This window comes from Protomyctophum parallelum (genome assembly GCF_964188405.1).
Source record: "Protomyctophum parallelum genome assembly, chromosome: 9".
Lineage (NCBI taxonomy): Eukaryota > Metazoa > Chordata > Actinopteri > Myctophiformes > Myctophidae > Protomyctophum > Protomyctophum parallelum.
The window spans coordinates 6,094,310-6,107,713 of record NC_139706.1 but is presented as its reverse complement, the minus strand read 5'-3'; the positions used below and the strand labels follow the sequence as shown (position 1 = coordinate 6,107,713).

The window sequence follows — 13,404 nt, the reverse complement described above, 5'->3', positions numbered from 1 at the left end:
TTGGCCGAGATCTACATCAATTAAAGCTCATCATTTATTAACTTACTTTTTAATAATAATGGCACTAGAGTGCTGGTTTGTGTGCTTCCCTGTGTTGTCCTCATTGGCCGATCAGATAAAGTGTGCTCCCCTGTGGTGTGTCCTCATTCGCTGATCAGATAGTGTGCTCTCCTGTGCTGCGTTCTCATTGGTGGTTGTGTGTTTCCTGTCAGGCCTTGTCTCTAGGTCACGGTGAGAGCCAGCCCAGTCACCTGACCCACCAGCTTCAGAGGTGAGCATGCACGTGCACGCACGCACGCATATGCGCACGTACACACACAAGCACCAGAGGTTCTCAAACTTTTTCACGTCAAGGACCCCCAAATTGACACTACCGCGGACCCCCATTAGAAAAGAGATGCCAGGGACCCCCTATAAGAAGATTCTTACGGCTCTAGCAGTGATTCTCAGCCATTTTAATTTCAAGGACGCCCAGTTTTACATCCATTAGTCTACCGACCCCCATTGAATGGCTCTGGGAGCCCAATTCACCTTTAGGCACGCCCTCTCCCACTTAGACACTTTCCAGCTCATTCTGCTGGATCTCTTCTCCACTAGTCCCTCCATAACATTTAGTTCTACTGGATCTCTTCTCCACTAGTCCCTCCCTGACATTTAGTTCTACTGGATCTCTTCTCCACTAGTCCCTCCCTAACATTTAGTTCTACTGGATCTCTTCTCCACTAGTCCCTCCCTAACATTTAGTTCTACTGGATCTCTTCTCCACTAGTCCCTCCCTGACATTTAGTTCTACTGGATCTCTTCTCCACTAGTCCCTCCCTGACATTTAGTTCTACTGGATCTCTTCTCCACTAGTCCCTCCCTGACATTTAGTTCTACTGGATCTCTTCTCCACTAGTCCCTCCCTGACATTTAGTTCTACTGGATCTCTTCTCCACTAGTCCCTCCCTGACATTTAGTTCTACTGGATCTCTTCTCCACTAGTCCCTCCCTAACATTTAGTTCTACTGGATCTCTTCTCCACTAGTCCCTCCCTAACATTTAGTTCTACTGGATCTCTTCTCCACTAGTCCCTCCCTAACATTTAGTTCTACTGGATCTCTTCTCCTCTAGTCCCCTCCCTGACATTTTAATCTAGTTTTTATGATTGGAACATAAATTGTCTGCATAATTAGTCATAGTTTTAGTCATCGTAGCTTTAGTTTTTATTATGCTTTTGTTTAGTGTTCCGTCGGTGACAAAAGATGGTCTGCAAACATTTTCCGTCATAGTTTTAGTCGACTTAAATTAACCCTGTGCGGTAAATGCTCCCCCTCCAGGTTGCGCATCCAGCCCCCCTCCAGCCCTCCCCCGACGCATCCCAGCAACCACCTCTTCAGACAGCCAACCAACCAGAGCCCGCCGCCCATGCAGGGCCACGGTCAGTACTACTACGACTCCCACAATGCAACACTGTTGCTTTGGTAGTTAACTCACCCCCACTGCTTGGAGATTGCCTTTTGACGCCTTCTTTTATATTGATTAAGTTTCATAACTCTGTTCTGCATGCGTCTGTATCACTCCGGTTGCCGTGCGACGGATAAACAGGAAAAGAAATAAGCGGCAGTGAAAAGTCACATGGCTTATGATGTCTACGGAAACGGATACATTTTTTCCAGGCTGCGTTTTTGAGTGTTGCAACCACGCCTATAGACAGCTGTGTGTGTGGCTGGGTCTCTGGGTCTGTCCCTGTGTCCCTGGCTGGCTGTGTCCAAGCACAAAAATAGCGTTATAGCGTCTGTTCACCACCAAGTGTCACTGTTGCACAGCCTAACACAGACACACACAGGCAAGGGAGGAGGGCTTGTACAGTACAGTACAGTACAGTACAGTACAGTACAGTACAGTACAGTACAGCACCACTCACTTCAGACGGGTCTGATTTTTTTAAATCAAAACAAGCTTGTCTTGTGGCTAAGCGTTTATGATCGGCGGTTGCAAAACGTGTGTTTTGGGTGAATTTGCGGGACACGTTTTACGTAGCCGATTTGTACACGTCCTGTTTTCCGGAATAATGAAATGGTTCTCCGTTGACATGAATTGTGGCGGTTTTAGCTAAGTTAAAATGTAATTAATGAATTAAATATGCTAATGATGTGGTTATCAGGAGCCTCGTACCAGCACGGCGCTCCGTCTCTCTACCAGGCCCAGAGCGGAAGCCCCCCGACGCCCAGGGCCTCCATGACGGCCAATCAGCAGGCGGGATCCGCACGCGCCGGAGTGCCATTGGCCCAGGGCCAGCAGCAGGTGACCTCAGAGAACCAATCGAAAAAGATTTTTTCCTTGACGTGAAACAATGAGAATTGTATGTCTTCAAGCGTTCTCATTGGTTCCCTCCCGTGTCCGTCATTTTCCAGGTGACCATTCAGGTGCAGGAGGTGGAGCGGGGGGGCCAGGCCTTCCTGACGTGCGGACACCGCGTGCTCGGCAAGCAGCTGAGCGCCGACAACGCCGAGACGCACAGGTGACCACAGACACGCCCCCCCAAAACCACATGCCACGCCCACAATGACATGCCACGCCCACCCGCCGATGCACCCCACTGCAGCGCGCAAACACACACACACACACACACACACACCTTACTGCAGCACACACACACACCTTACTGCATTGGACTCACACACACACCCCTTACTGCATCGCACGCACACACACACACACACACCCCCCTTACTGCAGCACACACACCTTACTGCATTGGACACACACACACACACACCTTACTGCATCGCGCACACACACCTACCTTACTGCAGCGCGCACACACACACCGTTATGTTTGTTCCTATTTTAGATTTTTGTTTGTTTTGTGTTTTATCACTTCTAGAGTCTTGATAAACATCATACATGACATATAGATGCAAGAACAATGTTTAGATTTGAGATTAGAGATGCACAATATATAAATGGCGACCGATCATATCGGTCACCATCCCCTAGTGATGTAGAGGAAGTGATGTCACCATCCCCTAGTGATGTAGAGGAAGTGATGTCACCATCCCCTAGTGATGTAGAGGAAGTGATGTCACCATCCCCTAGTGATGTAGAGGAAGTGATGTCACCATCCCCTAGTGATGTAGAGGAAGTGATGTCACCATCCCCTAGTGATGTAGAGGAAGTGATGTCACCATCCCCTAGTGATGTAGAGGAAGTGATGTCACAATTACGCAATTAAGTTATTGATTGATTGTCGCACAAATAATTGCGAATAATTATTTAATATTTTTTTCGAATACAAATTACATTTCAGATACATATAAAAGGCATCGTGATAAAACAAATTGCACAGGGCAGAGTATGACAAATATCTTTAATAACTTAAAAGTAATGACATTTCATAATTGTATACTTTTTCTTTTTGAAACGGCTGATGACCCTAGCTTGTAGAACAGCTATTTCTGCTTATTCATCAAATATACAAATCAAGAACCTAACATCAGTCATAACAGTAGTCGTAACAGTTTGACGTAACTGTCTGTCTGTCTGTCTGCCTGTCTACCTGTCTTTCTGTCTGTCTGTCTGTCCCTCTGTCTGTCTACCTGTCCCTCTACCTGTCTGTCTGTCTTTCTGTCACAGCCGCAGCCTGGGACGTTTCTCGTCGGGCTACGACCAGGCCCAGTACAACACCCACCTGTTCGGGGGCGGCGACCCCACGGTGGGGGGTCCCGGCACCTCCCCCTACGCCCCCTACCTGCAGGTGGGGGGGGGGGCTCAACGTGCCGGGCCTGGAGGGCCCCTCCCCCTACGGGGGCGGGGCAGGGGTCTACGGCAGCCCCTCGCCGCTGCAGCAGGCCCTGCTGTCCCCCACGCCGCTGGAGTACCGCCCCCCCCAGCACCACGTCACCCCCACGCTACAGGTAAACCCCCCCCCCAGCACCACGTCACCCCCACGCTACAGGTAAACCCCCCCCCCAGCACCACGTCACCCCCACGCTACAGGTAAACCCCCCCCCCCAGCACCACGTCACCCCCACGCTACAGGTAAACCCCCCCCCCCAGCACCACGTCACCCCCACGCTACAGGTAAACCCCCCCCAGCACCACGTCACCCCCACGCTACAGGTAAACCCCCCCCCCAGCACCACGTCACCCCCACGCTACAGGTAAACCCCCCCCCAGCACCACGTCACCCCCACGCTACAGGTAAACCCCCCCCCCCCAGCACCACGTCACCCCCACGCTACAGGTAAACCCCCCCCCAGCACCACGTCACCCCCACGCTACAGGTAAACCCCCCCCCCAGCACCACGTCACCCCCACGCTACAGGTAAACCCCCCCCCCAGCACCACGTCACCCCCACGCTACAGGTAAACCCCCCCCAGCACCACGTCACCCCCACGCTACAGGTAAACCCCCCCCCAGCACCACGTCACCCCCACGCTACAGGTAAACCCCCCCCCAGCACCACGTCACCCCCACGCTACAGGTAAACCCCCCCCCCAGCACCAAGTCACCCCCACGCTACAGGTAAACCCCCCCCAGCACCACGTCACCCCCACGCTACAGGTAAACCCCCCCCCCAGCACCACGTCACCCCCACGCTACAGGTAAACCCCCCCCCCAGCACCACGTCACCCCCACGCTACAGGTAAACCCCCCCCAGCACCACGTCACCCCCACGCTACAGGTAAACCCCCCCCCCCCCCAGCACCACGTCACCCCCACGCTACAGGTAAACCCCCCCCCAGCACCACGTCACCCCCACGCTACAGGTAAACCCCCCCCCCAGCACCACGTCACCCCCACGCTACAGGTAAACCCCCCCCCCCAGCACCACGTCACCCCCACGCTACAGGTAAACCTCCCCCCCCAGCACCACGTCACCCCCACGCTACAGGTAAACCCCCCCCCAGCACCACGTCACCCCCACGCTACAGGTAAACCCCCCCCCAGCACCACGTCACCCCCACGCTACAGGTAAACCCCCCCCCCAGCACCACGTCACCCCCACGCTACAGGTAAACCCCCCCCCCAGCACCACGTCACCCCCACGCTACAGGTAAACCCCCCCCCCAGCACCACGTCACCCCCACGCTACAGGTAAACCCCCCCCCCAGCACCACGTCACCCCCACGCTACAGGTAAACCCCCCCCCCCCCCAGCACCACGTCACCCCCACGCTACAGGTAAACCCCCCCCCCAGCACCAAGTCACCCCCACGCTACAGGTAAACCCCCCCCAGCACCACGTCACCCCCACGCTACAGGTAAACCCCCCCCCCAGCACCACGTCACCCCCACGCTACAGGTAAACCCCCCCCCCAGCACCACGTCACCCCCACGCTACAGGTAAACCCCCCCCAGCACCACGTCACCCCCACGCTACAGGTAAACCCCCCCCCCCCCCAGCACCACGTCACCCCCACGCTACAGGTAAACCCCCCCCCAGCACCACGTCACCCCCACGCTACAGGTAAACCCCCCCCCCAGCACCACGTCACCCCCACGCTACAGGTAAACCCCCCCCCCAGCACCACGTCACCCCCACGCTACAGGTAAACCTCCCCCCCCAGCACCACGTCACCCCCACGCTACAGGTAAACCCCCCCCCAGCACCACGTCACCCCCACGCTACAGGTAAACCCCCCCCCAGCACCACGTCACCCCCACGCTACAGGTAAACCCCCCCCCCAGCACCACGTCACCCCCACGCTACAGGTAAACCCCCCCCCCAGCACCACGTCACCCCCACGCTACAGGTAAACCCCCCCCAGCACCACGTCACCCCCACGCTACAGGTAAACCCCCCCCCCAGCACCACGTCACCCCCACGCTACAGGTAAACCCCCCCCCCCCAGCACCACGTCACCCCCACGCTACAGGTAAACCCCCCCCCCAGCACCACGTCACCCCCACGCTACAGGTAAACCCCCCCCCCAGCACCACGTCACCCCCACGCTACAGGTAAACCCCCCCCCCCAGCACCACGTCACCCCCACGCTACAGGTAAACCCCCCCCCCCAGCACCACGTCACCCCCACGCTACAGGTAAACCCCCCCCCAGCACCACGTCACCCCCACGCTACAGGTAAACCCCCCCCCCAGCACCACGTCACCCCCACGCTACAGGTAAACCCCCCCCCAGCACCACGTCACCCCCACGCTACAGGTAAACCCCCCCCCCAGCACCACGTCACCCCCACGCTACAGGTAAACCCCCCCCCAGCACCACGTCACCCCCACGCTACAGGTAAACCCCCCCCCAGCACCACGTCACCCCCACGCTACAGGTAAACCCCCCCCCCAGCACCACGTCACCCCCACGCTACAGGTAAACCCCCCCCCAGCACCACGTCACCCCCACGCTACAGGTAAACCCCCCCCCCCAGCACCACGTCACCCCCACGCTACAGGTAAACCCCCCCCCCCCAGCACCACGTCACCCCCACGCTACAGGTAAACCCCCCCCCCAGCACCACGTCACCCCCACGCTACAGGTAAACCCCCCCCCCAGCACCACGTCACCCCCACGCTACAGGTAAACCCCCCCCCCCAGCACCACGTCACCCCCACGCTACAGGTAAACCCCCCCCCCCCAGCACCACGTCACCCCCACGCTACAGGTAAACCCCCCCCCCCCCCCCCCAGCACCACGTCACCCCCACGCTACAGGTAAACCCCCCCCCCCCCAGCACCACGTCACCCCCACGCTACAGGTAAACCTCCCCCCCAACACCACGTCACCCCCACGCTACAGGTAAACCTCCCCCCCAACACCACGTCACCCCCACGCTACAGGTAAACCCCCCGGAAGAACCCCAAAAAAGACAGGAAAATGATACATTATAATAATAATAATAATAGATCAAATGTATATAGCGCTTTTCTAAATACCCAAAGCGCTTTACATAGGAACTCTATAGGAACAGACTTTATTAAGAAAAAAACTAAGCAAAACATAACAGATACAACAACAGTACAGGGTTAAAAAGATAAAAGGATAAACGAGGGAAGGGGGGGACGGACATCCTAACCAGACCTCAGCTGGGGAAAGCTATCCTGAAGAGGTGGGTTTTGAGTGAGGTTTTGAAAGAGAGGAGAGAGGGAGCAACTCTGAGATGGTTAGGGAGTTCATTCCAGAGTTTGGGGGCCGAAACATAGAAGGCCCTGTCCCCCGCCACATTTTAACCGTGATAGATTCATCGAAAACACCTGTCCTTTTTTCTGGTGACTCATAATACGTGAGGTGTTTTGTTTTATTTTTATTACTTTTTTAATTTATTTTTGAGGGACTGTGTGTGTGTGTGTGTGTGTGTGTGTGTGTGTGTGTGTGTGCGCGCCATGAGAACTTTGTATTTCTTGTTATGATGCTATTGCTATGAAACCAACAGACTTTTTTTAATGCATTTGTGCACCGCAAATATGTCCGGGCGGAAACGGACGACTCTGGACACAATAGTTCCGCCTTAAAGAATTTTTAAACCACTGTGCTGAGACTGACACAGAGGCAGTTATAGCGGACCCCCGCAGATAATAATAATAATAATGCAGCTGGTAATTAATTGATTTAATCAATTCTGGTTTTAATCATTTCTTTCTGGGCTTTCTTCAACTGGTGATGCTCATTTTCCATTTAAAAAGTAATGAGATGAAGATGATCTATTAGAAGAACAGTATCAGTCACCAGAAAAAAGGACGGGTGTTTTCGATAAATCCAACATGGTTAAAATGGAGTTTGAAGTTACAACGGGGTTGTATAGGAAGGGGGCGGGGCAGCTAAAATGAATATAAAATATCGAATTAACTAACTGAATCGAGTAACTTAAAAACTGTCTGGGGTGTTCACAAAAGCCTGTGTAGATATCCCTTTAACCCATTTTGGGGCGGGAACCCCTTTTGGTGTTTTAAACATTATGTTAAAATTTAGCTTTTGAAAAATCGCAGATCTACAAGCTCATAGCGCGCCACCGAGTGGCGCGCTATGAGCTTGTAGTTCTGCTATTTTTTTTAAATCGTGAAAATATTTATTTCAGAAAACTAAGATTTAGAAGATTTTTTTTCGACGTCAGGCCTAAATGGGTTAAGGCCGATATTGCCCGATAGATAACGATGAAACAATTAACGTGGTGTGTGTGTGTGTCCCACCATCGCCCCTCGCTCGCAGGGTCTGCTGTCGCCCCGCCACTCCCTGACGGGCCACGCGGACCCCCGGCTCAACCCCCAGGACCTGGCCGCCCTGCTGAAGAGGCAGAGCACCCGGGGCGCCCTGGGGACCGCCACCCTCCCGCCCCACCACACCCCCCAGGAGTACGCCGAGATGCTGCTGAGCCTGGAGGGACCCTCGCAGGTACGGGCGCACCATTATGAAATGACTACCCATCTCCGATTATTCGCAGGGTCATATCTGCAGATACCGATTCTGACCGATTCCGATGTTATAGGATATTCTACCACAGGTCGTTTCGAGGAAGCAACCTGATTGGTTGAAACAGCCTTCTAGCCGTGGGTTAAACCAGCGCCATTCACCACCTAATCAAAATTCAGCTGCTCTGTTCTCCCAGAGCGCTAGCAAACTCGGTGGCTAGGCTAGCTAGTTTCTTGGGACATTTGTGGTCGTAGTGACTACAACTGTCATTTAAAAAAAAAATCTTTCAGCGATTTGTTATCCCGGATGTGGGTGTAGCAGCTAAATGTAGCCAAAACACACTCGACAACAACGGGAGGTATGATTAAATCTACCGCTACTAGCGACTGGACAGCGGGGGGGCCGTCTAACACATGATCTTTTCTTAGAATTAGACGGGATGATTTAGACCGAGTTATTGTAGATCTGCTATTTTTCAATAGCTATAAAGTATAATAATAATGTGTAATCGTTTGACAGCCTAAACTAAAAACTAAATCAAAACTTCCTCGCAGGCGGGAGGGGGCTACCACCACCTGCTTCAGATCCGGCCCCCGGACGTCGTCCCCTCCTCCAATCAGCATCAGGTGGGCGGGGCCAGCCTGACGCACTCGGAGAGCATGGAGGAGGACGAGTCTCCGCCCCCTGTCCCCCCTGGCCACTCCCCCTATCACTCCCACCTCCACGAGGGGGGGGGCGGGCTGCTGGCCAAGGCCGAGCACGAGCTGCTGGCGCCCCCTAGAGGCAGCACGCCGCCCTACGCATCCCCCACGCACGGCAGGATACACCACGCTGCGGCGGGGTACATGCACGGAGGCAGAGGTACGCACGCGCGCACACACACACACAGACACACACACATACGAGACCCACACACACAGAGAGAGACACACACACTCTCACTGAGAGACACACACACGCGCGAGCACACTTGTACGCACGGACGCACGCACGGACATACGTCATCAAGAACTCTCTTAATGTTGGTCAATGGAAATGTGCTCAGTTTTGCCTATTTTCTGAATGTTAATTTAAATAAATAAATTAATCAATACATTTTCGACTATTCTAATTTTGAATGAACGTTTTCAAAATCGTCAATGAAATTAACCACTGGGAAGGTCCCTGCTAGACATGAACCTGCTCTCTCTCTCTCTCTCTCTCTCTCTCTCTCTCTGTCTCTCTCTCCTCAGATGCAGAGGAGCTTAGGACCCCATCAGGGCAGGCCATGGAGGTGCCTGATCTAAACGGCGTGGGTGGCTACCCCCCGCGGACCCCGCCGCAGGCCGCTGACGGCTTCCGGACGGGCCGCGGACCGCTGCAGCGCCACCACACCATCCAGACCTGCGACGACGCCTACGTAAGACACGCCCCCAGTTTAACCCATTCTGACCTGAGATCAGATTCATACGAGGTTTCCACTGGACACACGCTGGTCTGACGAACCCATTCTGACCCGAGATCAGATTCTAAAAATGTCAGTCGTTCTTCGATTTTTTTCAAAAATAGCAGACCTACAAGCTCGTATCGCGCCACTCGGTGGCGCGATATGAGCTTGTAGATCTGCTATTTTTCAACAGCTAAAGCATAACATGATGCTGACACCAAAATGGGTGCCCGGTCAGAATGGGTTAAAGGCGCAGTGAAACGGAAATGGTGAACAACATGAAAATGGTGTTTCAACATGAAACACCGGTCTGAAGTTTCTGAACCAATCAGAGCGTCGCATCCCTTCAGGCGATGGGACGGTAGCTCTGCTAGGCGCAACAGCGTGGTGTTGTTTGTTTATAAATCATATGGTCGGCCAGCGCAACCAGTTTACTGTTATGTGGCTTATTTCTTCCATATAATGTTTTCAGATACATATTCTAGCGTGATGATTAAGTTGAAAGCGAGTAATACACTGTCTGGATGTTATCTGGAATGGAAAGAGTATTCTGTAATCAGTAGCAGCTGTGATGGATGGATGCGCAAATATGGGAAATTAAACGGGTGAGCTTCATTGTTATTGGCTTTTATCGATGTGTATCTCTACACGTCATCACGCAGCACGTTTTCGTTTTAATAAATAAATAATGCAATCGTTTTTATGGACCTTTGATATAAAAACACTCAGAAATGAGAATTTTCACATTTTTTTGGCATCCATTGTTAGGTATGCCCATATATAATGACCACGGATATGGTCTTAAAGTGTGAAAAACGTCTTTTTCATTTCACTGCACCTTTAAAGCTTCTATACGCAATAATATGTCATATTTGTAATTACCTTTTTTTTGCTATTCAGACTGACTCAAATGCTCCCCAAAAATGTAGTCTCTGTGACACATCTAGGGGCCACAATCTGCATTCAAGATGTTCTTAGAAGCTTTGTCATTGGTCGAAAAAAAAACCTGGTCGAAATGACTAACCAATCAGGAAGTAGACAGGCAAATCGACCAATGACAAAGCTTCTAGGAAAATCTGACGCTCATCCCCTGGTTCCAAGGGGTTCGTGGAGGCTTTTCTCTATGGAGAATAGCATTGGGTCATCTTAGAATCTTGTATAAGAATTGTGGTCCAAAGACAATTCTTATTAAGATCTGCGATATTGTCAGGGAGGTGTCTCTGTACCGTTTACGACAGTCAGTCCCTCATATACGATACAGTCGGTTTCTAGTGAAAATGTAACTAATTCAGCATTAGTAACATTAGCGTTTTCTCTCAGTCAGTTGATTCTTCATATCCATATAAGTCCATGGCCTGGATGATTTGTTTATTTTTCAAACGGATCTTATATCTTAGATCTGAGACGATTTCAAGATGACCCCATGTTATTCTCCATAGAGAAAAACTTCTGCAAACCCTTTAGTACCAGGGGATGAGCAAGTGACGTCAGGACTTTAGTACCAGGGGATGAGCGAGTGACGTCAGGACTTTAGAACCAGGGGATGAGCGAGTGACGTCAGGACTTTAGAACCGCGGGATGAGCGAGTGACGTCAGGACTTTAGATTAGAACCAGGGGATGAGCGAGTGACGTCAGGATTTTAGATTAGAACCAGGGGATGAGCGAGTGACGTCAGGACTTTAGATTAGAACCAGGGGATGAGCGAGTGACGTCAGGACTTTAGATTAGAACCAGGGGATGAGCGAGTGACGTCAGGACTTTAGATTAGAACCAGGGGATGAGCGAGTGACGTCAGGACTTTAGATTAGAACCAGGGGATGAGCGAGTGACGTCAGGACTTTAGATTAGAACCAGGGGATGAGCGAGTGACGTCAGGACTTTAGATTAGAACCAGGGGATGAGCGAGTGACGTCAGGACTTCGGCGCACTATAATCATTTGTTAATTCTCAATGAGTGATAATTGATTTGATTGGCTCTCACGGCGTGCTGTCTCTCTTCCTGTGCAGGACCAGGTGGAGCCCATGTCTGGGATGAGCCTATTGGCTGGCAAGGCGCTAAGCTCCGCCCGCATGTCGGATATCCTCAGTCAGACGTCGCTGACGGGAAGTCAACAACAGCTGCACCAGCGGGAAGACTCTGGTTAGTAGCGCACATGCACACACACACACACACACACACACCCTCACACCCTAGCCAGCACACTATAGGGGCGAAAGCAAGGCCCCAGTGAGGCTCTCCAACATTGAAGCCTGCAGTACCTGCCTGCACTACCTGCAGTACCTCCTCTTACCACTAGTGGTAAGAGGAGGTACTGCAGGCGGACCCGTGGAGGTATGACAAGGAAACCCTGTGAAGCTGGGCTTTAACGTTGAGCGTTAAAGCCCAGTAGACGGTCCTTCCGGGTGCTTCAAAGCGCCACTGAGCAACTTCCACTGACATGAATAGTGGGGGGAGGGGGCTATCACGCCGGTTCAGTCTATCCTTCTTTATACTCTATGGGTGAAAGTCCCTCCCTTCATTTGTGGGGCATTTAACTGTCGCTCCACAGACAGGGGGGTCAGATGTTATTTATCCAAGAGCGCCATCTGTTGTCAAAACCAAAAAACAATATATCCATGCTTGGGTTCACCCTTACACATGGAAAATATGGACGTTATTCAACTCAAAAGCGTGCAACAAACGTCTCTCTCTCTCTCTCGTTACCAACGATCTGTGACTATTTTTAAATGTGAGGTTAAAAAAGTTAAAATAGACGGCAGTGTAGTGTTATGCTTTTAGATCGACTGTTTGACTGTACGTACTCTCTCTCTCTCTCTCTCTCTCTCTCTCAGCATGTGAAGTGGAGGGGGAGATCCACCCCTCCTCCTGCTACCCCTCCTCATGCACCAGTGACATGTTGCTGAGCTACAAACCCCCCGACCTGACATACAGCATGGAGCAGGCTGGGGTCTAGCAGGTACACACTACCCACTATCCCATAAACACTACACACTACTACACCCTGTCCCCTAAACACTACACACTATCCCCTAAACACTACACACTACCCCCAACCTTTACCTGCCATACAGCATGGAGCAGGCTGGAGTCTAGCAGGTACACACTATGCCCTAAAACCCTAAACCCTATCCCCTAAACACTACCCCTACCCCCAACCTGACCTGACACACAGCATGGTGCAGCCTTGGGTCTAGCAGGTACACACTACCCACTATCCCCTAAACACTACACACTATCCCCTAAACACTACACACTATCCCCTAAACACTACACACTACCCCCAACCAGACCTCACATACAGCATGGAGCAGGCTGGGGTCTAGCAGGTACACACTAGACGCTATTCCCTAAAACAGTACACATTGATTGATTGATTGAAATATTTATTAACAGTTTGTAGAATTACAGTACATTTTAAGCACAAACTCAATACAAAGACTGTTAACTGTGAGTGGACGACCCAATTAAGCATTACACTTGTTTACAACAGGGTCCACATTGTTCAATTCATCAAAACAATTAGAGACATACAAATAGACACTTCTATGTAGTTAAAGAACAGAACAGGAATTCATCATATAGGAAGCAAAAAGGGAAAGGATACATATACAGTGAGGGAAAAAAGGGGG

At 51.9% G+C, this 13,404-nt stretch overlaps 1 protein-coding gene across 1 annotated transcript in view; it reads left to right on the top strand.

Annotated features, from left to right (window-relative positions):
- Positions 1-13,404, top strand: part of sik3 (SIK family kinase 3) — an 88,851-nt gene that overhangs the window by 72,903 nt on the left and 2,544 nt on the right. The window contains 11 exon segments of the mRNA XM_083773752.1: positions 213-271; positions 1,320-1,420; positions 2,147-2,286; positions 2,397-2,503; positions 3,619-3,747; positions 3,749-3,899; positions 8,147-8,329; positions 8,902-9,208; positions 9,580-9,746; positions 11,782-11,914; positions 12,607-12,731. Of these exon segments, the coding sequence (XP_083629878.1) occupies positions 213-271; positions 1,320-1,420; positions 2,147-2,286; positions 2,397-2,503; positions 3,619-3,747; positions 3,749-3,899; positions 8,147-8,329; positions 8,902-9,208; positions 9,580-9,746; positions 11,782-11,914; positions 12,607-12,728 (1,599 nt within the window). The 3' untranslated portion in view covers positions 12,729-12,731.